The sequence below is a fragment of the Xylaria bambusicola genome, assembly GCF_022495145.1.
Source record: "Xylaria bambusicola strain CBS 139988 unplaced genomic scaffold F5B22scaffold_17, whole genome shotgun sequence".
Taxonomy (NCBI): Eukaryota; Fungi; Ascomycota; class Sordariomycetes; order Xylariales; family Xylariaceae; genus Xylaria; species Xylaria bambusicola.
Genome location: NW_025953570.1, coordinates 530,937 through 558,050, shown reverse-complemented (window position 1 = coordinate 558,050; position 27,114 = coordinate 530,937). Strand labels below are relative to the sequence as shown.

Genomic DNA, 27,114 nt, shown 5'->3' with positions numbered 1-27,114 from the left:
CCACTTCTCCGAGATTCGTCAAAATCATACCAAGTATGCTTCAGTTAGCATTGCATCCACACAATTCCACTTCACACAATATAAAGAACAATGTACAGTCAAGACGCGTTGAGCGAGAAGCAAAGCACGATTAGAACTGCCTATTAGTGTAGACGCTGTACCGAGACTACCACTGTACTGTCCTGTCTGTAGGGCCTTTTTAAATGCAGTCATCAAAGACAAGGGGCTGGGCAGCGAGGGCTTAGCCGCATCGGGTAGTTGTTGCTGCGCTGGCAAGGACAATCACAAATATTCAATGAAGATGAATACTCCGAGTCAGATAAGCGTGCCTCAATTTCAGATGGTCCCTTCTTGGGGGTCCAGTGGAATGAGAGAAGTGTGTGCGTGGCATTGGTTCAGTGCCAAGCGCTGCAATATGACCACCGACACGCCCCTCCCCAGCTCTCTGCCCAGCCAAACCCTGCAAGCCGCAAGCCCGCCAAACATTGTCTATTGGGGCTCGTCCAGGTCAAGCGGCAAGGGAGAAGCGAATCCGTCCGAGCCGCGACCCGGCGGAGAAAACCAAATTTGGGAATGGTTGCAACACCTACGCGACCCGTACTGGCAGGCAAGTGGCGCGAGGCACTGTACCTTGTACATCGAGGTAGCGCGATCCGCAGCTGCCATGTACATCGACTGCATAAATCTCAGCCTAGATACACACTTGCTCTACCTCCTTGGACTTCTCCGCCACTCGAGCACTGGTACCAAGTACTGCATATACTTATGTACGTGTACATCCTGCCTACCTAGCGTGTTCTATCTACTTAGTACTTACAGTAGTCGCATCAGGAACGGCAGGCGGAACCCTGGCGAGTCTAAGTCGATCAAGGTTAACGTATCCCAACGTGGGACCCAGCCGCACCGCAGCATCATCATCATCATCATCGTCCACAGCAGCGAGGCGCTACGGGATGACTCGCGCTACCGTAGGTATGCCCCATCACGCGGGTGCTCAAGGATTTCGACAGTTTCGGTGTTGGGGTCACTGCGCAGTGTAAGTAGGTGAGTACTATGTAGGGACAGCCATGAGAATCCCTGTCCATCCTCTCACTCACCTCACTCACACGCACAGAAGATTTTCGCGTGTGCCTGTCCACCAACAAACTCAGGAGGAAGCGGGAAGCGACGCCGAAGGATGGGATTCGCCAACTTCAAACAATACCTACAGAGTTGTCCAAAAGTTACTCAGGTACTGTAGGTAGGGCTGCCGCCGCCTCCGCCGGGACTATCTATTGGCATTGTCTGAACCGTGTGCAACAAAACACCCCCCAGATGACCTGTCGAAGCGGTGAGTGCAAGCCAACCATTTCGTCCGAATACCTAGAAGACATCACCACTTGTCGCGCGAACTGTATTCGACGATAGGATGGCAGATGACGAGACTTAGGCTTTTATAGCAAACATTAACTTAGTAGATTATGCACCCCCGGATTACATCAACATGTGCTTATGAACCCAACTTTGCATACCTAGGTAATTAACAGGATTGAAGCAAAAGTTAAGTATTTCAAAAAGAAAAAAAAAACTGGATAGCGCAGGTAGCGCAAAATATCCGCAGGTAGGCAAACTTATCTGCTATAGACTATAGTGTTAAGTATGTACTTAAATTAACAATTCGCATCTGTTTCGAAGAGAATGAGAAGAAGCGCCGCTGTATGTTTGTTGCAATGTTGAACAATTATCTCGTCGGTGACAATAGTGGCATGTTGATATTCTCTTGTTTATAGCTACTGTATGCTGTATACACACTGACGCGGCCACACTTCAGATTTGGATTGCTACCTACCTACCTCATGCAATGCCTATACAAACAAGTACTGTACATATACGTAGGTAGGTAACGAGGGTAGATAGGTAGATAGGTTGTGTGATAATAAATACTGGATGGTGATAATAAAAGAAAAAGAAAAAGGCCCAGGGCCGCCACTGGTACGCTTGTTTAACGCCATGTCCCGCCCACGACCCGCCCAAGGCAATCCTGTCTACCGCCTTGCTGCCCACTGCCTGCCAGATTAGATTTATTTAGCCAGCGTGGGTTTCATAACGCACAGGAGGAACGATGAAATGCGGGTACACGATGGTACACGATCCACACTAGGCCGAGACCCACTAGAATCCTCAGGACCTGTCCTGTCCACGGCGCTAGTGTACCCAGGTACCCACCGCGCTCCCCACCGTGCTACCCACAGTACCACGCCCAGTACTGCATGTGTACCGGCTTATGCCAGAGCCTGCGGTGTACATGCATCGTACCAGACAGGCCTGCGCTTGGCGGGATTGCCTGTGTTCGCCTGCCACACGCTACCTCGCTCTACCCACCCAGACCCATGCCCGCTGCAGGTGTTGCAAGTACCGCAGAGGTACAGGCCGTGTACAACCGCTCTCACGACATCATGTTCCGGGAACACTTGAACCCTCCCCTCCCTTTGCTCCACAAATCCACTTGCGCCCCTGGGCCGGTTGTCTCTCTGTCGAAAGCACCTTTCGTGGGTAAGGGTAGATAGCCATGGAGTGAAGCAATGCCCTTTGGAAAACTCCTGGGGCGAGCCGGCCATCTCTTGTTGTCTCTCTCGTCGTCCACCGCCTGCCTGTCATCCCCTCCCCTTCCCATCCCGACACTGGAGTTTCCATGTCTTCAGCCTTCACGCCGTGGTAGATTCGATTTCCATTTCTTGTATCTACACGTCACACCTAGACAACACTTCCTACCACAACATTTCTTCATTGGTCATGTTCAGCACATGCGCTTAACGGGCATAGCAGCCTACCCGCATCAGTTCAAGGAGCAGTCACATTTCTGCACCTACAGCTGCTGGCCGTACGAACCTCGCAAAAACTTCACGTCTTGTGGTATCATCGAGTCTAACTCTGCCAGGGGCGCTGCCTAAGTCCGCAGTCGGCAGTTGCATCTATTTTTATTGATTTTTTGGGCACGTTGCGTAGCTACGTCGCGCGTCCTTCTCGACTACATTTCGAACATAGCTTTGGAACCACAATCCTGAAGCACTTCACGCACTAGTGGCTGATTACTAGCGATTGTATCATCAGTTCCTTGTCATCACTTCGATACCGTAGCCATATAATTGTCGTCTAATATGGCGAACCACCATCCATCGCCGCAGATGGCGATGCAAATGCAGCATCATGGCCCGCCTGCTCCCGCTGGGCCTGCCCAGGGAAGTCAATGGGCGCCATCGCGCCACATGGTAGCCGTTAATGAATCACTATGGATGCAAATTGGTAATTATAGTCTTCATGGATCGCAAAGGAGACGCGACGTTGAGTAACTAACATTCATGATTAGGCAGCTTCTCCGAGTTGCTTGGCAACCTTGATGATGCTATGCAAGCCTACGAGCGTGCCCTCCACGCCAACCCGAACTCGGTCCCAGCCATGAACGCCATCAGTCTAATCCTCCGAACTCGCGAAGAGTTTCACAAGGCAGTCGAGTTCTTGCAAGCAATCCTAAAAATAGACGGCCAAAATGGGGAAGTCTGGGGCAGTCTAGGTAGGCTTCACCTGTCCTATCTAAATTCACCAGTAACATCTGATTAATGATATCTGACAGGCCATTGCTTTCTTATGATGGATGACCTACAGCAGGCGTATGCTGCATATCAGAATGCACTGATCAACTTGGCGAACCCCAAGGTAGGCCCTTTCACTAAATTTCATAGACGCCAGCGCTAATATTAGCTAGGAGCCAAAATTGTGGTATGGCATAGGTATACTTTATGACCGCTACGGCTCTCTTGATCACGCAGAAGAGGCATTTTCTCAAGTGATGCAAATGCAACCAGATTTCGAGAAAGCAAACGAAATCTACTTTAGGCTGGGTATAATATATAAACAACAATCCAAATATGGACAAAGCTTGGAGGTATGTATAGTATGTATCAATACGACCAAGCATCGCTAACATATTTCAGTGTTTCAAATACATCGTGAATTCACCGCCTCCTCCATTGACCGAGGAAGATATCTGGTTTCAGATAGGTCATGTACACGAACAGCAGAAAGATGTTAGTACCATCCACAGGTAATTCGAAGAAAATAGCTGCTGACCAAATCTTAGTATGATAGTGCCAAAGCTGCCTATGGCCGAGTGCTTGATCGTGATCCAAACCATGCGAAAGTTCTGCAGCAGCTCGGTTGGCTTCATCACCAACAAAGTAGCTCCTTCCAAACACAGGAGCGAGCTATCGAATACCTTGAAAAATCTGTTGCTGCTGGTGAGTGTAGTCCTCATTGGAGGTATTAAGTCTTGAATTATTCATACTAACGCGTGCTAGATAATGGCGATGCTCAGAGTTGGTATCTTCTTGGTCGATGTTACATGTCGCAGCAAAAGTACCCCAAGGCATATGAAGCTTATCAACAAGCTGTATATCGTGATGGTCGAAACCCCACTTTCTGGTGTTCCATCGGTGTTCTGTACTACCAGATCAATCAGTACAGAGATGCACTAGATGCGTATTCGCGCGCTATACGCTTGAACCCATATATTTCAGAAGTCTGGTATGATCTCGGTACTTTGGTAAGTCCGCACTGCTCTTAGCCTCGCGCCATGTCACTCGCTAATCGTCTTTCAGTATGAATCGTGCAACAACCAAATCACTGATGCTCTGGATGCGTACCAAAGGGCAGCCGAATTAGACCCTGCCAACCCTCACATCAAGGCCAGATTGCAGCTTCTACGTCAAGGCCAAACACCGGGAAGCAACATTCCCCAGGCAGTGCCAACTGATGTCCATCCTCAGTCATATGGTGCTCAAGGGCCGCAAGCACCTTCGTGGCCAGGTTCTGGCCCAATTCAACAATCTGGACCGGGTGCCTCACATAGGCCACCACCCGGTCCTGCTGCTGCCAATGGATGGGGTCAACGAACCAGCGATATCAGTCCCCCACAGCCACCAAATCCTTATGAACAGCGGGAGCCGTTTCGGGGACCAGCGCCTCCGTTACCCCGGCAGCCAAGTCCCCGTCCTGAGATGAGACCTTATGGAGAGCCTAACCGACCCGGTCCGGCACCAATTCGAAGAGGCCCCTCACCTGCGCCCTCATCACAATATGGCCCACCACCACTATCTGGTCCCCCTCAGCAGCCACCCCCGCCAGCTCAAGGCGGTCCAGCCCGAGTTATCAACTCAAGCTACACTCCAACGCCCGCTAGCATTGGCCCTGGAAATGGACCGCCCAATGGTGCTCAGCCGCACACTCTAATGCCTTATAGAGCGGGCTCTCCACGGTCTGAGCAGCAGAGACCAATGCATGATAATCGTATGCCGTCTCCCAAGTCGGCTTACCCACAACATCAACCTCCCTACTCGCACCACCAAGAGCCAGGAATGGACAATGGTGGTCCGATGCCGCCAAAGGGCCCGATGGGTCCAGAGATGCATCGGGATGACAGGCCACCATCTGTTGCAAAGAGAATGCGGGAGTGGGAAGATGAACCGGCGATAAAAAAACCTGCCAGTGATGAAAACAGGTCGCGCATGCACGATGTGACCCACAGACGGCCATCAACTCCACCCCGAGACCCTTACCGCCGGTCTCCCGAGGGTCACCGCTTCGAGGATCGCCGAATGGAGGAGCGCCGGGCGGACGATCAGAGACGGGCGGAAGAGATGCGACGGGCTGACGACCAAAGACATGGTAACGAGGGCTACCACCCATCTGAAGCAGCTCATCACCCACCAACTCATTCAATGCCTCCTAATCACTTGCCTCCCATGCAATCAGGGCCATCACCTATGCCTGGCATCATGCATGAGCCTCCACAGCCCAGCCCAGCATCCAAGGAGTACAGCCAAGAGGACAGGTCAAGGCTAGAGCACCCATCTGTACCGGCTCCGCTACAAATGAATGAGCCTGAGCGTGCTGCTCGTAAGATGGATGTTGATGAAGACTATGATGATAGTGGCGAAGAGGAGAAGAAAGTAGGACCCGGGGGTCCTACATCTGGTCCTGCGTCAGCATCGGGAGAAATGAAGACTACGACACCCACAAGTGCTGGGATGAACGGTATAATGGGCCCAGCCCCTAAGACGGAGACTGCGTAATAGCGCAGGCTTGGGCAACGGAGGGGATGTTTATGGGGTGGCTGAACTGGACTTTTGCGTACATACCCTTTTCCTTAATCGATTCATCTATGTATAAAAGCAAGGTGACTGTTTTGCCTCCCACGAGGTGATGCATCCTTGTGGGGAGCATCAAGCAATGCCTTGTGAAGTGTTTCTTCACTTTTTTTTTTAGCCCTTACGACTAGCTTGCTCAAATATAAACTACATTCAAAATCGGCTCATACTATTTCCGTGCACACTTATCTTAAACTTCAAGCATTGACAGCTGTAACAAGAGACTGAAAACAGATGATCATAAACAAAGTAAAACTTGAAGGTGGCTGTCTACATATATATAGAAGCTTGGGCCATTAGTAGGTTAGTACAAAGGTACTAAGCATACCTACGGAGCTTCTAGGTACCGTAGTCTACTTAAGTAAGGTAGGCACTCGCTTTAATCCTTCTGTTCGATTCTTATCGATAAGGGTTGCTAGCTTAGCTTTCTATGTGGGGAGCTCACATACCGGCTATTTTCCGGCGATTTGATCCACACACAATCGATCAATCAATCGGGCCATGTGCGCCGCCAAATGCAAAGCGAACTTTTTTCTACCTTGAATATTTTCCCTCTCCTTCAATCCTCCATCTCACGCCAACCGGTTGACTTCTTCTACTAACAACAGGGAATCAATCGAAGATGTCTCACCGTAAGTTCGAGGCGCCTCGCCACGGTTCGTTGGCTTTCTTGCCGCGAAAGCGTGCTGCTCGTCACCGAGGAAAGGTCAAGTCGTAAGTCCCAACCAACTTCGTCAGTCCAGGGACCTCTGAAAAAGCAGCGGCATCTGACGCTCAATTACTGTCTAGTTTCCCCAAGGATGACCCCAAGAAGCCCGTCCACCTCACCGCCGCCATGGGCTACAAGGCCGGTATGACGACCATCGTCCGTGACCTCGACCGACCCGGCGCGAAGTCGCATAAGAAGGAGATTGTTGAGGCTGTTTCCATTATTGATACCCCACCTGTACGAACAACGCAGCCCGCTTGGCTCTGTGCCTATGGCTAACATCTTGTGACAGATGATCGTTGTTGGTCTTGTGGGCTACATCGAGACTCCCCGGGGTCTACGATCTCTCACCACCGTCTGGGCTGAACACTTGAGTGACGAGGTCAAACGTCGCTTCTACAAGAACTGGTACAAGAGCAAGAAGAAGGCTTTCACCAAGTACGCCAAGAAGCACGCCGAGAGCAGCGGCTCCTCCTTCACTCGTGAGCTCGAGCGCATCAAGAAGTACTGCACTGTCGTCCGTGTGCTTGCCCACACCCAGATCCGCAAGACTCCTTTGAAGCAGAAGAAGTCCCACCTTATGGAGATCCAGGTCAACGGTGGCTCCATCGCCGACAAGGTGTCCTTCGGCCACGGTCTCTTTGAGAAGCCCGTCAGCATCGACTCCATCTTCGAGCAGGATGAGATGATCGATGTCATTGCCGTCACCAAGGGTCACGGTTTCAACGGTGTCACAGCCCGTTGGGGTACCAAGAAGCTGCCGCGCAAGACACACAAGGGTCTCCGCAAGGTTGCTTGTATTGGTGCCTGGCACCCGTCTCACGTCCAGTGGACTGTTGCCCGTGCTGGTCAAATGGGTTACCACCATCGTACATCAGTCAACCACAAGGTCTACCGTATTGGCAAGGGTGACGATGAGGGTAACGCCTCTACTGAGCAGGATATCACAAAGAAGACCATCACTCCGTAAGAACCACTTCATTCCCCCCACCCTCCTCTACTTACCTAGAACCATGAGCTAACTAAGCGGCAATAGTCTTGGTGGTTTCGTCCGATATGGTGACGTTAAGAACGACTTCGTCATGGTTAAGGGCTCTATTCCCGGTGTCAAGAAGCGGGTTATGACACTCCGCAAATCCATGTTCGTCCACACATCAAGAAAGGCCTTGGAGAAGGTTCAACTGAAGTGGATCGACACGTCATCCGAGTTTGGTCACGGTGCTTTCCAGACTCCGGCCGAGAAGAAGCAGTTCATGGGTACGCTCAAGAAGGACCTGGTACAGAGCTCGTAAGGCAGCTTTGTATTTCCGTATTTTAGTCTTTGCATCGGTGTTCTCGGTTCCCTTTTCGGCTACTGCAATGGACGTGGTGGGCTTACGGATTGGCATATGAGTTGCAGCTAATGAGAAACTGCATGAATGAAAAAAAGCCCATTTAGATTCCCAATTGCACATAATTTCTTCTCGTGAGTTCTGTATTATGATTAAGACCCAACTTGGGAGGTGTGAGTTAGCTGTTCCCCAAGACTCGATATATACTCTTGAACTTGTCAAAGCCGTATACCTACTGCTAGCGAGTAATATCAAAGGAAAATAAGAACCGTACATTGTTGTTGCCTTCGAAAAATACGTTCATATGCTTCGGGCTCTTAGATCTGTCTATAAATCAGTCAAGTGAGAAATACTAACAACAGCGCCATTAGGAATCGAACCTAAATTCGCCACATAGCTCGCTCAGTACTACATGTAGATTTAATCTCTAATAGAGTGCATGTGTAATTCAAATACACAAATTCCTCTGGATATAACTGGCGCCCATATGATATTGGACCTCAGGTTTATTCTTTTCTAATAACTTACCGTATATTTACAGTAGGCTATCATGATGTTAGCCGCCATCCTACGGCTGAGACCATGCTGAGCAGGTGCTGTAGATAGTGTAGATAGTCTGGTGGGATTAACAGGATAGTGTTTCTCGCTTTCGTCTTTACCAAGTTGGATATCTCTATGTCCTTGCACGGAGTACGTACCTACTTTTGCTTAATGCCTGTTTAGGTAAAGTGCGGCCAAGGGACAGTGGCGTGCCGACCCGACAAGCAAGACAAATGATGTAACGAGACTGATCAATACAGAACACCAGATTCAGGACAATGCGCCCACCCATTTATTGGAGTTCAATTTGCTCCCCAACAATTACATATACATCTATGCTACCTCATTTGAAATATAATCTTGGACGAGCAACATCTTGCGACAAGTTTCAACTCTTTAATCGTGGACTACACTCCAGACAATACAGCTCGCAGCTCAAACCAGCCATATATCGAACCTGCCGTCTCTCTACGCTCAGATTAGACGGACAATCACGTCGACCAAACACTAACAGACGTCTCGGTCTTCGAAGCTTCACAACCACGAAATTAGCGAAAATGGCGTCGGATGACGATTATATGGCATTCCTTGACAAGGCCAATCGGGACCCGAACGAAGGCTACGCCGCATCGCAAAGCAACAGCAAGACAGAACTCAAGACCACAGATGACGGTGCCAAGATCCCTACTGCCATCCAGGAAGCAACAAAAGACGCCTTTTATGTCAGCGATTCCGACGAACCTTTTGTACCGGTATCTCTGGCTTGGAATGAGGGTGGAAAAGGACTACCTGATGAAGGTATGCTACTATTCCCATCTACTTTCTCCACCCATAGCATTGCTTCACCTACGTCTACATATGGAAACTAACCGAGGAATGATCGTTGCGTGCAGGGGAGCTAGCGACCTTGATACACCACCCCGACCCCGCCAACGCAGATATCGAAATACAGGACCCAGCCGAGTGGGATACGCAAGGGCAATACAGGGCGATCCTCGACGCGGTGACTAAGGCTGGCAAGGGAAATGATGTGCGCGTCTATAGAGTCGCAAGAGGAGGCGCCAGAGTCGAGTACTGGGTCCTAACGACTGATGGGAAGGGCGCGAATGCTAGGCTTGTCGGCGCAAAGGCGTTGGCGGTTGAAAGCTAGTTGCGGGGCTATAAACTCGTTACGGGAACATCAGGGCATCCGTGGCTGCGCGGGGCTGCCTAGACACTTTCTGATATTATCATCTGGAGAATTACCCCTGGGTTTAAGATGCTAGGACCGGGTGCTGTTTTGGAGGAGGCAGATGGCCTTTCTCGCGCGCTGCGCCAGGCTACCCGAGGGAGTCATGAAACAGAACAATATGTCACTCCTATACAGTCTCTTCCAAGTCTCCTCTTCCCATCACATGGTTGGGCTGTTAAGGTACGGATGAACAATTGATCATTGCATTATGTCTAGCCAACTACAGGGTATGATTCGCCCTACACACATCACAGAGGCAGCTACCGAAGTGATCTTTGCAGTCATATACCTAGGTACCTATTCTTGCAATGAGCAGCTACTATCTATATTGCTCACATGGCCCTTAGACAAATAAACCGACCTGCTGGCCGTCTAGATTATCTGTGTGCTGTCCCACACCGTATTCATAGTTTCATCCGTCATATTCATCATGATTTAGGTACAGTACTATGTAGCTACGCAAGACAATGGTGGGGTACACATGTAGACAAATAATGTAGCTCCCAGACAAAGTCATTCGCACTGTCTTTACGTCCAGTTAAGCGCAAAGACTACAGTATCAACACTCTTGATTACTGTATTACGCCCTATCTCTGCCCCGCGCTCCGCCCTTCGGAGTAACACTGGAATCAATGCCGCGACGGAATTGAAGTTGTCACTGGGTGAGTCAACAGAAAGAATAGATCCAGATTAATAGAGTCCTAGGAGAGGCGAATTGCCTCGTCTGTGTACGGAAGTCAAACGAGCTCGGAAATTTTGGACAATCTAACCATCATGGCACAAGCAGTAGGAAATCATCACACCCAATCACCCAGTCTTTCGGCGCAATGCTCCCACTCAAACGACGGCTGACGATGTACATGTATCTGACAGGACGTTATTTTGCCGTCACTCGAAACGGTCCAGGAAATACTCTCACAGCCACCTCCCCCAACATCCAAGAAGCCTAATATTGTCCCTTTATATGGCCAGATCTCTGCCGATTTAATAACACCCTCGGCTGCCTATTTAAAGGTATCAGCCCATTCAAAGTCAGACTTCTCATTTCTCTACGAGAGCGCAGCCACCGAGCGAGTCGGCCGCTATAGCTTTGTGGGTGCTGGACCACGAAAGGTTATCACAACGGGAGAGGGCCATGGGGAGGCTATAGATCCTCTGCCGACCTTGGAAAAGGTATTAGCAGAACGAGTGGTCGCCGAAGTACCAGATCTCAGGTTACCGCCTCTAACCGGTGGTGCTATTGGCTATGTCGGCTATGACTGCGTGCGATATTTTGAGCCCAAGACGGCCCGGCCGATGAAGGATGTCCTTAAGATCCCCGAGTCGTTATTCATGCTCTTTGACACCATTGTCGCTTTCGACAGCTTCTACGGCGTCATCAAAGTTATTACATATCTTAACATTCCCGACGACCTTGCCTCCCTACCCGCCGAGTACGAAAAGGCCACCGCCGTCATTCGCGACCTGATTGATGTTCTGACGGCCCCCGAGATACCCATTCCTGAACAGCAACCTATCAAGCTAGGGCAAGAATACACGTCCAATGTTGGACGTGCAGGATATGAAAACCATGTCACCGAGCTCAAGAAGCATATCGTCGTTGGCGACATTATCCAAGCGGTGCCGTCACAGCGATTCGCACGCCCGACCTCCTTACATCCTTTCAACATATACCGCCATTTGCGCACTGTGAACCCGTCTCCCTACCTCTTCTACGTCAATTGTCGAGACTTCCAGATCGTCGGCGCCTCGCCCGAGCTGTTAGTCAAGGAGGAGGATGGCCGTATCATCACTCATCCCATCGCCGGGACGGTGAAGCGCGGGAAGACACCAGAGGAGGACGAGCAGCTCGCCAACGAGTTACGGTCCTCGCTGAAGGACCGCGCCGAACATGTCATGCTCGTCGATCTCGCGCGAAACGATATCAACCGCATATGTGACCCGCTGACAACGCGCGTCGACCGCCTCATGGTAGTTGAGAAGTTCAGCCACGTCCAGCACCTCGTGTCACAGGTTTCAGGCGTACTGCGTCCCGGCCAAACGCGCTTCGACGCCTTCCGCTCCATATTCCCCGCCGGCACCGTCTCCGGGGCCCCCAAAGTCCGGGCCATGGAACTGATTGCCGAATTGGAACAAGAAAAGAGGGGGATTTACGCCGGGGCCGTCGGATATTTCGGTTACAACAGCGTAGACGCCATGGGGAACGAGAAGGAGGGAGCCATGGACACGTGTATAGCGCTACGTACAATGCTGGTCAAGGACAGCGTTGCGTATCTCCAAGCTGGTAAGCTGACCACCACACCCTGACCCAATCCCCGCAGGGCGATGTTGTGACTAACTAGCCGGATGTGTTTGTAGGCGGCGGTATCGTCTTCGACTCGGATGAGTACGAAGAGTGGATGGAGACGATGAACAAGCTGGGCGCAAACATGCATTGCATCACGTCGGCGGAGAACCTCTACGCCAAACGACAGAAAGCGTGAACAATTTCCCTTTTGCTGATTTATATCCATATCCATATAGACGTGTCTGGTGCTGTGAATTAATTAAAAGTCCGATGCATTGGCATGGTTCATCTCGTTTGAAGATGCTGAAAGGCTTCGTTTTCCCATTTCATACGTACATGTTCAGTAGCAATGTGATCCGCTTTCTTTGTGGAGGAAGTAGAGTATATTGGTATAATCCTTCTAGACAAATTCTGTCTCGATTGATCGGTGAATAAGGATAAGATTAGACGGGGAGTATCGTTCCATCAGATCCATTTCGGGAGTATCAACGACTTTGATTCTTCCCGCAGGATCAGCTTCGGTCATGACGCTGTCCCGGTCAATAAATAAAAAGTATCTAGGTTACTCCTTCTATACGAGAAAACGTAATATGGAATTCCACATGTATGGTAGGAAGATAGATAGATAGAGAGTTAAACAGATAAATGCGCATCGATCTGTCGAGAACATCTACGTTGAAGCTATAACTGACGTTCAGGTCCTTAGGTCGTATATGAACGAGAAGGTGCATAGAGAGGGATGGCGAAGACATGAATAATCATTTAGAACTGAGATTCTTTCATTTACATGTCTTTGGTATATAGGTTTTTACGATGTTTTCATAGACCTCTATTCTTCCCGCTAACTACCGAAAGTTTTCGTGGCACACGGGTCGTGCTACGGTATCCGGTATATACCATGGAAGAATTTATCCAGTTGGTTGTTGGTGATAACTAACGTATTTAACTAGTCAACGCGAACTTACTAACGCAGCAATACAATCACGCACAATTGTAGAACCTTGACGCTCTTGTGTACCCGGGATTGTTCGCAATGCAAGATCAAGGAATCAGTATACTGGACTTCAGGTTATTACGAATACTTCAGTAGGCAATTATAATAGTCATTAATTCATCATCTATGTATAGTAAAGCGAACCATGCAAAGGATCGGCTTGTCTTCTAATATTAAGTGACATGAACCGATAATATTCGCTTAGATGAACATGCTACCTCCGTCTCTTTTAATGCTCAAATTCATTTTCCTTTTGAAATAAAAACAAAACAAAAAACACCAGGAATGCAAATTATGGGTTTAATTCGGAGAACCAAATGCTTTAGGCATTTTAAGCGTTGCTCCTTGATCTTCTCGGAGCATTAGAAACAGCAGCGTGATCGATCTGTTCTTTGGGTTCTTCCGAAACATCCTTTCCAGAGTCAGGGCTGGGAACCTTGGTGGCAGCTCCAGGGAAGTCTGTTGGAGCAAAGGCACTCTTTGCTCTAATCCTAGGCCCGTAGATCAAGAACAGCACGGGAATTGGTATCAGAAGCGCGGCAATACCTCCTAGGAGAGTAGAAGCATATTGAATACCGAGACCGTTGAACAGATATCTCGCGAATAGCGGGAACCCAGCACCGAAGAGAGAACGCAGGAAAGTATTGGCAGCGATGGCTGAAGCGGCACTGAAGAAGATATTAGTCTAGGAATCAAAGCAATACAGACTTCATGCGACAAAACTTACAACATGAGGTATGAGTCGACGAGATAGTTGAGTGATTGAAGGAAGATGGTCAACAAGCCAAAGCCAGTAAGGAGACCCGAAAGAGTAGGCACAATCCAGTGAATATCAGCACGATAACCAGACCAACCAAACCACTATAGGCCGCTGGTCAGTAAATACTTTCCCAACAAGTGTGAGTCGGTTTGAAGAGAGGGGCAACTTACGAAAATACCTCCAGTGAATGCAATACCACCAACGATGACGATGGGCAGACGCCACTCAGGGACGGGAACACCATTATTGGCGGCAAGTTTTCGCTGATACGACGGTTGAGTGGCAAGTACGGCTATACCCGCAAAGATCTGTCCGACGACCATGCCCAAGAAAGCCAGACCTGACTGGCCTGCATTGAAGCCGTGAATACCCTGGAAAACCAATGGGTACGCGGTCAAGAAGAGGTAAAGAAGACCATAAATGAAAGCGACATAGATGGACAATAGGGTGACGATGGGCTCGAAGAAGAGCAGTCTCATAGGCCGAGTGAAGTTCTTCTGGATAAGCTCTACAAAGTCAACCTCGATCTCCTCTTGCTTGGCATGAATACCCCAGTTCAGGGTACGGCGACGCAGTTCAGCAGCCTTCTCGACTAGAACAACCGGAGGATACGTCTCGTTCATGAAAAGAACGTCGAGGGCAAACGCAAGGAAGCCCATGAATGAAGTGATATACATGGTCCATCGCCAGCCAAGGTAGGATTCAACGATAAAGCCTCCAATAAAAGGGGCAAGAAGGGGACCAGTGAAAACACCCATCGAAAACGAAGTAATGGCGACACCTCGAGTTGCGTTGTTGAACATATCGGAGAACACGGCACCTACAACGGCAAGAGGGGCAGCTCCAAAGAAACCAGAGAAAAACCGACAGATGAGTAGTGTCTGTAAGTCCTTGGCCACGGCGCACGAGATTGTGAATATGGAGAAGGCGAACATGGAAATTAGGATTGGCAAACGTCGACCTTTCAACTCAGACAACGGTGCCCAGATGGTAGGCCCTGTTGCGAACCCAAGGACGAAGAGTGACACACCCAGTGTACCAACTTCCTGGCTAACACCAAACTCTCTTGCTACATAAGGTGTTGCGGCCGAGAAGATACTCGACGTGAATGCCGACGTCACTGTAGTATAGCCAAGAATGGTGGCTGTTACCAACCTAACAGATATTCTTGTTAACAATTTGTATCTAAAGTAGACGCGAACAATAAGAGCTTACTTTTTCTTCATTGGCCAGTTCTGGGGGTGGTAAGGGTCATCAGGACCCTCAAATTCAACGACATAGGCGTCGCGATCTGGCAGCGGTGGTGGCAAGGGCTTTCCGCCGCCAAAAGCGGGAAGTGGTTTCGAGTCCCTCCGACTCCTAGAAGTAGGGTCACGGCCGACTGTGCTGCTGTGTTGGCTTAACGCCGTGTGTATCCGACTGATTTCTGTGGGATGCCTCTCAAGATCGCGTGATGTGGGAACTCGACTCATGCTGACGGTGCGGTGGTAAAGGCCACCAGCCTCACTAGATGATACTGATGATGTTGTGTTCACACGCTCAACCTCATTGCTTGGTCTGCGGGTTCGTGGCCGGGGGCTAATTCCCGAGAGCGCATCGCTCTCGGCTCTTTGAAGCTCTCGGTCGACCTCGTCCATTTTTTTCAGTCTTCCAAGCACAACCTCACCCGGTGACAGAAAAATTGAGTAGTCTTCGCTCTGAACGCGGTAGGGGTATGCGAGTTATTATTAGTGATTTCGAAATTTCGAAGATTATGTTCTCTGGTGAACAGTAGCCGCGTGCGTCTGTACTATACTGGCCAACCAATGCAAGGACAGTAAGGATGTCGATATGATATGCGATTAATAAGTCAGGGTTCAAGTAGAGGCGTAGTACCAGACAATGTACAGATATGGTCCCGGTTGAAATCTGGAGACCAGATCTAGTTGAGGAGATAGAGGAGATATTCACTTAGAGTTCATTAGGGTTGAGACGAAGAAGGGGCAGGAGGGGATGGGCTTGTTATAAAGTGAGGGAAACTGCGAGGAACCAATACGGCCGAGGTCACTATGGCTACTACGACTGCTACTGTGTGCTAAACTACCTACCTAGGTACACTTTTTGCTCTTCTAATTATGTCAATAGCGCCAGAAAATGACATGTTATGAATAAGTCAGTCGTCGGCCTTTCGCTTCTTCATTTTTTCTGGGCCGCGGTGCGCTTGTAATCAGGGTCGATGACGAAATGGTTGCTGAAAGCGAATGCGGTGGGCACAAGTACCGATACCTCGTCTGATTTCTCTGCTTTTGGGGGGTGTGGAGACAAAGGCTGCGGCCCTGAGACCTGACCAAAAAGCCTGAGCAGACCTGAGAACGGCCAACGACGGGTCTGGACGGGCAATGGGAAGATGCCGAGGCATGGAAGATCCGCGGCAGCAGGGGGGCATAATGGCCCCGAGAGCCTTTGTTTGCGCTAGCTTGTCTTGTCCCATCTAAACCAATAGGTAGGCCCGGTACTATTCGCCAGTCATACTTATAGTAGATGTTGTACCGATAGCATGGCGCCGGTGGGCTGCCTTATTCCCCCCTTTCACATAAAGCGAAAGCGAAACTGTGGCGACGGATGGTAAGGCACGAACTCCGTCGTTGATTTCCGATGCTAAGCTATCGGCACAACCCTATGTTTCACATCCGCTACCTACTATGTGAGAAGAAGAGGTTTCGGAAGATGACTCAGTATGGTGAAAATTACTATCTACACATTTTGCTTCTTGAAAAGCTGTTAAGATCTAGGTACTCACGACACTACTTACATAAGGTAGGCACTTATGAAAGAGAGCTTCTTCTACACGCCGTATGTTACAGTACTATGTCAGCTACCTACGAAGTACTTTGTGAACCAAGCTGCAGTACAGCCCTGTGCAGTCTGGTGATAGCCTGGTAGACTTGAGTCTAGCAATAGCAAACCAACATCACAAACCGATTCGGGGATACGAGCACAGATTCGGTAGGCAGTGGTAGACGAGGACGGAGTTTAAAAGGTTTAAGATCCCCGTGAAGTACCGGTACTTGTACTAAGGGCTGCAAAGGCGGGACCATCCACCCCTCCATGGGTCGAGCCCCTCTAATAAGTGCTTTACATCTGAATAATTGCCTACATCAACAGTTGACCGTTTGTCAGCACAGCGGCTCGAGAGTGTGTTCTCGACTGGGCTGAAGAAGGCATGGAACTAGCGACAGTAATAAACACCAGACAGAACAGAAGTGCCGCTGAGTCGTGAGATGTCCCCGTCCCGATTAGTGATCGGATAAGCTTAGCTCTTTACAAATACAACTCTCTATCTATAGATCGCAAGTACTGTGTAGGTAAGTAGTGTACCGAAGAAGCTATTGGACTTGCAAAGATGCGTCTGGATAATATCAACCTATGGCTGTTCATAACTCTGTTGTCAACTCACGGCGGTTAATCGATCCGATGCGTGGCAAGCACTACCATGTCATCATCTAGCATACCTCCCAGTGATTCTAGCATAGTCTGGCATCTACAATCATCTACAATACTACAGCTAGCACTTACATGCAGTTGGGTAGCATGCATCGGGAGCATGGACTTACCCGGCTGCACACATCTACTATGTACATGAAACGCTCGAGTCGTGACGCAACCTCATTGCTACATAAACAGTGACTCAGGAGCAGCGGCGTGCGCACTAACTACTCCCCGGCCGGCGCGGCGAGCTGCTAAAACCCGTCCATTGCCTGTTCTCCACCAGCTAGCCACATGGCTTCGGAGCTGTCACCATCGTCCGAACCAATCACAAATTTATATTCCTAGCTAGAACAATCTATGCATAGGAGCGAAAAAAAAAAGATTTTAAGGAAAAAAAAAAACCATCTCATAGATACTATTGTAAGTAAATAGAGAAACCATGGAAACCGTTTACCATCGGTTTGCAACTCTTTTAGGCCCGCACTACCTTACTTAAGATAGGTAGGAGATTGAGCGTTGACTATCGGGCAGAGCCTCAGCCTGAGAAGAAATTAGAAGAACATGTGGCTGTATAGAACTAGATACACTTATATCCAAGTAAACTTCCAACCGAGCCAACGTATTACGTTCTGAAATATCAACCTGCTGTGCTAGTGGAAACTGGGGATCGGGCTCCCAGACGGGGCATTCTTAAGAAAACTAGACGCTCTTACTTACTCTCCTTACTACCACTGCAGTTTAGAGCTGAATATGACAATCATATGGTACCTTAATAGTCACTGTATTAATAAAGAAACTCTTTTTTTTTTTTTTTTTTCTCTTTCAAAACATTATTGTCCTTCTCCATTCCCATATTTTAGGCTAGTTGGGAAACCTCTGAAGTGATAGAGTTTGAATGGTATAGAGGCGTGCATATTTTTCTTCCTAGACTCTCTTCTTTCTTCCCCTAGGCTTGCCAGCCGTTCATCTCTGCTCACAAGATCTGTACTGTTTGGGGCCACATATAAGTACAAACTAAACAGTCCATTCAGGCTTATGTTGTCTGATACTATTATACGCTAGCTAGTATATACTATGTACACTATTTCAAAGAAAGCTCTGCTTCACCTCACTCCCCATCCATGCTCAAGTAAGCCCGAAACATCTTCAAGACTTATACCTACAGTCTCAGGATATATTCGCCAGATTGCAACCCAGCCGATAATGCACACAATACCATACAGCGTGAATGTCCAGGACGCACCAATGGCGTCCATCAACGGCAAGAAAGTCAGGCCCACAATGAAGTTGGCTCCCCAGTTCGTTGCGGTAGCTAGTCCACTACCCATAGACCGGACATTAAGTGGGAAAAGTTCACTCTGCATCCACGGAACGTTCCCAAGTCCAATCGCATAGGAAGCCACGTAGATTATGATGTTTGCGAGTATGAAAATAGCTGCGGACTTAGTCAACGCTGGCCCGTGTGCGTCAATGGTGGACAGGTCGGCCATAATGAAGCCGAAAGCCGTGGCGAGCAGGCCAAAAGCCATAAACGGGACTGAATAAAGTAGGATTCCTCGCCGACCTATTCTATCAATAAGCAGTAGTGCTGCGACGGTAAAGATGAAGTTCGTAGAGGCAACGGAGAGCGATGTCAGAGTAGGCACGGTGAAGCCAAGCATGAGGAAGATCGTTGCTGAGAAATACATGAGCGAGTTCTACAACCGACTATTAGTACTGAGCTTTTTGCATTTTCGCTTTCGAACACGTTGATGTGCCCCCGCGATACGAAGAATACCTACGAAGCCGCAAAGTTGCTGGAAGCCCTGAAGCATACAGGCAATCGTCAATGCCCGACGATTTTTCGGCACCAGTATCAACTCCCGCCAGCCCGCCAGGAAACTGTTGTTGGCCTTGCCATCGCCGTTGTGTAGGCCTGTACTCTCTTCTTCCTCGCGGACCTCGACCTCGATATCTCTCAATACGTTATTAACCATCTGCAAGGCGATAGGGTCGGTGCCGCAGGTCTTTTGAATGACGGTGCGCGCCTCCTCTGATCGATTAGCTTTCACTAACCAGCGTGGGGTCTCAGGCATAATGAATAGCAAAATGCACTGCAGAACAGCTGGGGCAGCCCCTACGCCAACCATGAGCCGCCAGCCCGTCGTAGCACTACCATACTCAGCGAATAACCAGCCGACGATGTACGCAACGACCTGACCGAAGGTAATAGACACGGCATTCATCGTGACGACGGTACCGCGGTGTGCGGCTGGCGCTAGCTCAGCTAGATAGAGAGGGGTCACGAAGCTAGCGGCGCCGATGGCGAGACCGACGATCGAGCGGCCGAGGACCATTACAGGCACGGAAATGCTAAGGGCTTGGATCAGGGCGCCGAAGACGAAGAGGGCGTCTGCTGCTACGATGATGGGCTTGCGGCCGATACGGTCGGCAAGGACCGAGGATAGGGGCGATGCGATGAGGGCGAAGAGCGAGGTAGAGGAGGTGATGATGGACTTGTCGAGAGAGGTTAGTTCGCGGTTTGAAAGGGATGTTCCAATGGAGACAAGAGTCGCTGATATAACACCCGTGTCATCTGCACGTGGTATGGGTTAGTACTCCTGTAGCTTGTCGGTGATGGAGGGATATGGGACGAACAGCCAAATAGAAGACCACTGATTCCGGCGGACAACGTCAGCAGCCAGACGAAAACCCCAAGCCGTCCCGTATGTCTCGTGTCGTTTCTCGGCGCCTGCTCATGATGGTCATCCAGACAGTTCTCATCTTCTAACTCATCGCCCTGCCGCTCAAGAAGCGGCGCACCTGCGTTGCTCGTCATATTTGCTCCCGTCTAGTTGTACAATCACAGTCACACGTCTTAGCGAAGCCAATGGAGATAGCGACAACGGATACCTCCAATCAATATATATGGTGTTCTAAAAGAACGGACCGTTCTGTATACTGCAAAGTCGCCAAACTTTTCGTAGGTAATGAGCGGAAGATCAATCACTTGGAACGTGCGGATTCTGGAGCGTTCCGCTTGATTTAGCTGTTCCTTCTGTTTGCGTGAACCAAGATACAGAAACCGCGAGGCTATCCAAGATGGAAATCATCCAGGCGCAACCTCAGGTCTGTGTAGCATCGCTGCGCTACAGCCTGGAAGTGTTCGAGATCTTGAAATGCGTGCGGGTGTATACTGAGTAAGAGCGTGATGTTACCTAATTATTGCGGCTTAGCTGAGGCAGCGTCTAGCCTTGTTTCATTGTGGTTGCCGTTTTAGGTATACCGAGTGTTCTCCGAGGTCGGGCTCGAAGCTGTCATTGGCTGTTTCTAGCTTGTGACATATCTACAATATCAAATGCAAACAGCATGAGTACACTTTATGTCTAATGTTCAAGATGGGAGTATTTGACATACTCCTTGCATGGGAAGGAGATTAATCTAGGTACTGTAACCGTAGATCATGTGCATTGTCAATTGTACATATTTGATAGGTTGGACTCCTCAGTCTATCATGCTGTGTACCATGATCCTCGATCTTCGAGCTTCAACATCAGAGTCTGATTACAGGTGTTCCCAAGCCGCAATCCACGCAAATAGCATCGTAGCACCCAATATAAACACTTCGATAATTGGAATACTTGAAAATCCAAGTCCAGGTCGGATTCCCATTGGACCATTTGACCGGTGTGTATCGTCGGTGTCCGCGCCCGTAAAGGCATCAACGCTCGAAGTTACGGTAACAGTGTGCGCACTTGGAGCTATGTAGTTCTCAGATAATGCCGATACGTGATATTCCCCATGGAGGATTCTGAGACCATCCCCGAGGGATATGCCTCCCCCAAACACTGGATCGATGACACTGTCTACGTCATCTTGGACGGTGCATGTTTGATGAGTGTTGACACTCGTAGCTGTTGATACCACTTCCAAGTGAGTGCTATTATTCAGGAATTCCTTGTCGTGGCCTCCCAATCCTTTCGCAATAAAGCTGCCGATACGCCAGTACACTGATAACTACGCAGGCCATGTGTTAGTACGAAATGATGCAAAACCCACCCTCTCACCTCAAGTTCATAAGCGGAGGCAATGGAACACCTTGAGACTCACATAATAGAATGAGAAGATGACGCCAACCAAGATGAATCCAAGCAAAAGCACAATTGTGATTATGATCGCCCACCACACCTAACGTGGACGTTCTTTGAGCGAGCGCCAAGGACGAGAGAAGAACCGGACTTTCCAGTTGTTTTCATTGGGGTTATCCCCTTGTGTCGGGTGTCTGACGCACTGCGGTTTGTCAGCAGAGTCTGGGCTACCCTTCTGCTTCTCAACGACATTAGTTTCTTCGGTTTGGACCGGTTGCGCCTCTACTGTTGGGTCTACATTAGAGGTGCTGTCGTTGTCTCTGGAAGCCATAGTTATAGGTTGTTAGGAATGGTCAAGTAATAATTTTGAAGGATTTGATAGGAAGTGATAGGTCGAGAAATAGAGGCATGCTTTGGTCCCGTTAGGCTGGTGAGATATGGAAATGGCCAGAGAAATCAACGCTTCAAATCTGTTGCCTTTGAAGACCCCCGAAATGATGTTTTCTGATAGCTGACATGACGACGAATCTGCCTACCGTAGCTTCCTCTTTCAAGGCCGCTAGCTAAGCTCCTGATTAAAATGGTGTCGAGTGAGGCAAAATCGGGCATCGTTACTGCCCACTCGAAAGATTCCGATACCTTAAGCAGATACTATCAATATTATGCAGCGACGACGCTTCGTAATATTTGGAGTAGTCGCGAATACTTGCGAGTCCTGCTTTATGATTGTATAACAACTTCCTTTGCTTGTTTGCTGTAAAATAAACTTCACTGAGATATGACAGTTACGGTTATAAACACCTGGACACCATCGCAATATGTCACATTTATACTTGAATCGAACATAAAACCTCTTAGAGAAACATATATGACTTTTTGCAATCTCTAGCTATATTTGCCTTGACAACAATGCCCAGTGAGGAGGCTATGAAAATGTACGGGATATGATGCCGCGAGATTGTGCGGCGCTCTCCAAATGACTTGAGGGTATTTCACAATTCAGTTCAATATGTTTATTAATGGCAGCATTTGGCAGCATTTGCCGAAGAATTGGTTAATTAGCTTGATGAGAAATTAGTATAGCTAATTGTTCTGAGACACGTGTGCACTTTCACGAAGGGAAAGTTTGAAGATACGCCCACGGGTGGATGAAGTTTCGGGTAAATGATGAGAGGGTAATTATATACTGCCCGCTCATCTAATGAGCTCAACAGATTTGTGCATCCTTCACTCATATATCTTGCTCAATTTGACCTTGGTAACCATAAAAGAAACGTTTACTAAGAGGAGATTGTGATTCGCTGCCTAGGTAGTCCTTGGGGTGTCAATCCTATGATAGCAGTAACTAACAACGATTACAGACTTCTTCGTCTATACGTACCTGCTTTGAGAACGTGTATAGCAAGATGTAGGTATAGATTTAGTTAGTATCTTTGAATCTTGTCATCTAATCAGGGTAGAACTTCTGACTGAATAGTTTGAAAATTTAAATATTGGTGCAGGAAGCGCAATTACAGACCAAATAGTGGGAGTTTTGCAATGGTTTCCTCGGCGATAAGGTATGATCCTCAATAGCAATTGAAATGATCACAAAATCCATTCATCAATAGACCAAAGCAAACAGCAAACAGCAAACATCCTTGAATGAGGAGCGAGGTTTACCGGGAATGAGCGGTGTTTGATTTGCAAAGTTCTCAATGTTCAAGCGCCTAGACAAGAAACACCGAGCGTCCTCCTGGAACAGAAGAGATCACTTTGGGTTGTCTGGCGCCTGCGCATCTCGGTATGCACCTACCTAGTAGTTTATTGTATGACAACAGTATGCATCTTGACGCATCTCGTTGATCGTTGATCGCTGATCGAGACAGATGACCGACAGTTGAGTAACCCCGGGTCAAAACCTGGACACCTGCTTAATTATAGCCCATTTAGGCAAGTGGAGCTCCTGTTCTCTTTTTAGACTCTTTACTACTACTGTAGAGCCAGCTGTGTGCCTGGCGAGCCTGGCCAGTGGGAAGGGGTGCAGTATATGTAACTGCACTACTAAGCTGGAGGTCATTGAGTACCTAGGTACCTGTAAGGTACTGCCTGGTATCGATACCCCGGGTCTCCCTTCTTATAAGCCCCCAGCTACCATCCTGCTTTTACACCATAAACACACTCCAGACTCTCTCTCTCAGCTTGTTCCTCCATTTTTGAACACCATTCAGACCATTCAGATCATTCAGTCATACGAGACTATATAGATCGACTCAGATTGTTTCTATCTGGTCCTAGATATAAATAAAAGCGAGGAGACTGTCCTCTTGACTTTGCACGTCGTTCTCTTACAACCAAGTACACAACATCGAACCATTACTTACTTCCAATTTCTCGCCTTGAGGCACCGATATCCCACCACCTTTCTCGTTCCCGTGTATAAATACCGAATATCACATTGTGATAAACTCCTACCACTGGCTCCAGATGGCTGCCCTTGACGCCGGGCAGCACTCGGCAGCGGCAACTAGCAAAATCGCTCGCCAGTCTCCTCAACCCCCATCTAAGCGAGACAAGAAACGCCAGGTCTTGAGCGACCGCCTGAGTGCCCTTTCCGAGCAGTTCAATCGCGATAAAGATAGACACTACCGAGAAGAGCTACAGAAGATTCAAGTGGACGTTAACCTTGTTTCTCGAGTCGATCCCTACGCCGACCGTCCACTTGACGAGATCGATCGGGAGCGGAGAGAAAGAGAGCTATCCCAAGCCACAAATGGCGCCAACAACAACTCTGGTGCCTCGCACCGGAGCCTCCTAGAAATGGCCGGACCTACATTTCAAGAATGGATCCACGAAGTAGAAGATCTTCTAGAAACTCGTGATTACGACATGACAGCTCAGAAGGTAAGCTTCATCCCAGTCCTAACTTATCATTTGCACTATTAGTTTGCCCTGGGCTACCTACTAACGCATTCGCAGTATGACTACGAGCGGAAGATGCAGGACTATCATAATACACATGCATACCGAATCGAAGTAGCCAAGAGAGAGCACAAGGCTTTGTCGGATACCCTCAGAGACCGGCTGATCAATAACATCATGTCAAAGAAGTACCGACTCACTAAGGAGAAGGAGGCGATTGATATCTCCGATAGCTCAGCCTTGCTCTTGCACCCAAATCAATTCAGCTTGACGAACCCAGCTAGCCCTGGTGGGCCCCATGGCAAGCGAAATACTCGATTACGACGGGAAATGGAGGAATTGCCTGGTTTCTCTGACAATAAAAAGAGAAAACGACACGCAGCCGATGATGATGGCTCACCGGCCCCTACTCGCAGGGGCGACACCTCCAACGCAACACCATTCTGGCAAAGCGATAGACTTAAGAGTTTGCGAAGGGGAACAGGCCCTGTGTATAGCATGGACAAGTTATTTACCGACAAAGAGCTCTCTATGACCTACAACGCGGCGGCCCTGGCGTCGCACAAACACTTGCTAACCCGTCGTGACGCAAGAGGAAATGTCCTTCCCTCACCAGAAGAGAGTGACACTAGCAATGGAGATGGCAACGAAGAGGAAGAGGAACTTTCAGCAGCAACGATGGAACGACAACCCTCGCATACCACGCGCAGCACAAGAGGTGGCCAGCAAAACTTCTACGACGATAAGATGCTTGGCTTAGAAGGGTTGGCAAATTTCGAGCTTCCCGGGAACCTTAACAAGGTGGCAGCGCAAGAACCTCGGATGCCTCCGTTGATTCAATCTCATTACGTCAAAGCATATGTCAAATCAGAGTCTAACACCCCTGCGAGCCTGTCGGCTGAGGATACGGCGCACGATATCACTGTGATGACAATATGGAAGAACTTTCAGTCCAAGAATGGCAAAGGCTCTAACATAGAGGTCGACAATGGCGGTCGCCGTTTACTGGAGACTATGTCCACACCGCAGCGGAGAAACAAAAACGTCACATATGTGCAACGTGCTCGCCCTTCTACAGACGCACTTGCAGAATCTCTGGGTGTGTCTTCTAGCGTGCGAGATGAGCCAGCTGTAAACCAAGCACCCATAAACGCAGCCGCGAATTCGGCTGCTGGATTGCCTATGAGCCGGCAAAGTAGCCTTGGCGGTGTGGCCATGAGCAGAACTGGCAGCGGAAGAGGTAAACGCAAGGGATGAGTCTAGACCTGTCTCGTTCCACACGATTGGCAAAGGCTGTCGTTTTCATTGCGAAGGTGGTTTTTAGTTGGTAAATGTTGTGCAATCAAGTGATATACCCCTATTGCGTGCTTCATAGGGTCTGGACTATTATGGAGACATTTTTGAGGTCTTATACAATACCATGAATTTGATATACGAGATGGAGCGATTTAACATTCTAGCAATAAAACTGATTATGAACGAATAAACATGTTTTCCAACCTTCACTCACGTGCCCGTGCTAGGTATGTCCAATGCCAATCCTCTACTGGTAGAAGCTGGAATTCCTATACGCTAACTCTGCGAAGAGGCTTTCTCATTTATATCGAGCTCTCCGATCCTGCTGCCTTTCCAACATCAGTTTTCGTTATCTGCTCCTGCTCCTCTTCCTTGATCTTCACAAACAACTCTAAGAAATCCTGCACTTCTTGGGCCCCATCGACCCTGCGTCCTCGCACCGTAAAGTGTGGCACCCCTTTAAGTCCCATATCTCTCGCTGCACGATCCTGCTCGTCAACCTCCTCGCCGCCCTTTCCGCTATCCAACCACGCCAGCATCTCGGCACGGTCAAGCCGTACACTTTCCGCAACGTCGGCTATGTCCTCATGGCTTGTGATATCGGCCTCGCCCTCAAAATACGCCGCAAACAGAGCTATCACGAAGCGGTCTTGCGCGTCTACGGCGCCGCTGCATGTCCTGCTGTAGTTGATCGCCCGGTGCGCGGACCGAGTGTTGCCTATCTTGCCGCGGAAACTGAACGCCACGCCTACTTCTCTCCCGATGCTCGTCAGCCGCTCCCTGAAGCGCGCTGCGAGCTCCCTTGTTTCCTCGGGACTTGCGCTGGTGTTCGCGGAGGTCAGCTTCTGCAGCTGGCGCTCTTCGAAGGATATCCCTCGTAACGGCGCCGAGGCGTCTAGATAGTATGCTTCCCAGGTCACGGTGAAGACGTCATGGCGTCCGTTGGGGTAGACTTTTTTGTAGAGCGTTATTGCTTGTTCTAGGCGCTTGCGGCCTATGTAACACTGGGATAGAGATGTTAAAATTGATGGAGAGATAGGGGGTTGAAAGGGATTGGCGTGTGCTTACCCATGGGCAGACGGGATCGGAGACGATGTTGATGGAGAAGTTGGTCATTTTGAGTGCTGAAGTTAATATGTGTAACGCTCCTGTCTATGGATGCTTGAGATCGGACATCGGATATCAGTCGAATTTATGTGACTGTTTGAAATTACATTTATCTGTCCGACTTGGTTAGCACTGGCTAACCTGAGGTTGCGGCGGAACTCCGACAGGCAGTGCAGTGCACCTATATATTACTATGTAGACCTTGAAGGACAGTTTCACGTCGACATTTGAGAATCATGCG

General features: G+C 49.0%; 8 protein-coding genes across 8 annotated transcripts; 5 read left to right on the top strand and 3 right to left on the bottom strand.

Annotated features, from left to right (window-relative positions):
* The first annotated feature begins 2,517 nt into the window (after nt 1-2,517).
* F5B22DRAFT_604349 (uncharacterized protein) lies at nt 2,518-6,425 on the top strand. Its single transcript, XM_047974795.1, has 8 exons — nt 2,518-3,282; nt 3,347-3,550; nt 3,611-3,693; nt 3,743-3,922; nt 3,972-4,064; nt 4,118-4,274; nt 4,335-4,579; nt 4,635-6,425. The coding sequence occupies exons 1-8, from the start codon at nt 3,138-3,140 to the stop codon at nt 6,105-6,107; spliced, it is 2,580 nt and encodes an 859-aa protein (XP_047831479.1). The 5' UTR covers nt 2,518-3,137; the 3' UTR covers nt 6,108-6,425.
* Nucleotides 6,426-6,657: 232 nt separating this feature from the next.
* Nucleotides 6,658-8,517, top strand: F5B22DRAFT_604343 (ribosomal protein L3-domain-containing protein). The gene is made up of 4 exons (XM_047974794.1): nt 6,658-6,896; nt 6,972-7,128; nt 7,184-7,857; nt 7,928-8,517. The coding sequence occupies exons 1-4, from the start codon at nt 6,805-6,807 to the stop codon at nt 8,181-8,183; spliced, it is 1,179 nt and encodes a 392-aa protein (XP_047831478.1). The 5' UTR covers nt 6,658-6,804; the 3' UTR covers nt 8,184-8,517.
* Nucleotides 8,518-8,862: 345 nt separating this feature from the next.
* F5B22DRAFT_604342 (uncharacterized protein) lies at nt 8,863-10,430 on the top strand. The gene is made up of 3 exons (XM_047974793.1): nt 8,863-8,912; nt 9,023-9,560; nt 9,656-10,430. Exons 1-3 carry the CDS (start codon nt 8,898-8,900, stop codon nt 9,910-9,912), a joined length of 810 nt encoding a protein of 269 aa, XP_047831477.1. The 5' UTR covers nt 8,863-8,897; the 3' UTR covers nt 9,913-10,430.
* Nucleotides 10,431-10,553: 123 nt separating this feature from the next.
* On the top strand, nt 10,554-13,137 carry F5B22DRAFT_604339 (anthranilate synthase component 1). Its single transcript, XM_047974792.1, has 3 exons — nt 10,554-10,779; nt 10,867-12,277; nt 12,352-13,137. The coding sequence occupies exons 1-3, from the start codon at nt 10,768-10,770 to the stop codon at nt 12,474-12,476; spliced, it is 1,548 nt and encodes a 515-aa protein (XP_047831476.1). The 5' UTR covers nt 10,554-10,767; the 3' UTR covers nt 12,477-13,137.
* Nucleotides 13,138-13,362: 225 nt separating this feature from the next.
* Nucleotides 13,363-16,342, bottom strand: F5B22DRAFT_604336 (polyamine transporter 1). The gene is made up of 4 exons (XM_047974791.1): nt 15,250-16,342; nt 14,205-15,189; nt 14,002-14,135; nt 13,363-13,942 (listed from the first exon to the last, which is right to left on the bottom strand). The coding sequence occupies exons 1-4, from the start codon at nt 15,669-15,671 to the stop codon at nt 13,606-13,608; spliced, it is 1,878 nt and encodes a 625-aa protein (XP_047831475.1). The 5' UTR covers nt 15,672-16,342; the 3' UTR covers nt 13,363-13,605.
* Nucleotides 16,343-18,340: 1,998 nt separating this feature from the next.
* On the bottom strand, nt 18,341-20,692 carry F5B22DRAFT_604333 (putative MFS myo-inositol transporter). Its single transcript, XM_047974790.1, has 3 exons — nt 20,140-20,692; nt 19,284-20,077; nt 18,341-19,199 (listed from the first exon to the last, which is right to left on the bottom strand). Exons 1-3 carry the CDS (start codon nt 20,318-20,320, stop codon nt 18,606-18,608), a joined length of 1,569 nt encoding a protein of 522 aa, XP_047831474.1. The 5' UTR covers nt 20,321-20,692; the 3' UTR covers nt 18,341-18,605.
* A 3,343-nt stretch (nt 20,693-24,035) lies between these two features.
* On the top strand, nt 24,036-25,727 carry F5B22DRAFT_635971 (Sds3-like-domain-containing protein; the record flags this gene model as incomplete). The annotated part of the gene is made up of 2 exons (XM_047977220.1): nt 24,036-24,452; nt 24,528-25,727. The coding sequence occupies 2 exons, from the start codon at nt 24,036-24,038 to the stop codon at nt 25,725-25,727; spliced, it is 1,617 nt and encodes a 538-aa protein (XP_047831473.1).
* A 170-nt stretch (nt 25,728-25,897) lies between these two features.
* On the bottom strand, nt 25,898-27,111 carry F5B22DRAFT_121279 (putative thioredoxin). Its single transcript, XM_047968887.1, has 2 exons — nt 26,835-27,111; nt 25,898-26,770 (listed from the first exon to the last, which is right to left on the bottom strand). The coding sequence occupies exons 1-2, from the start codon at nt 26,880-26,882 to the stop codon at nt 26,069-26,071; spliced, it is 750 nt and encodes a 249-aa protein (XP_047831472.1). The 5' UTR covers nt 26,883-27,111; the 3' UTR covers nt 25,898-26,068.
* Nucleotides 27,112-27,114: the final 3 nt, after the last annotated feature.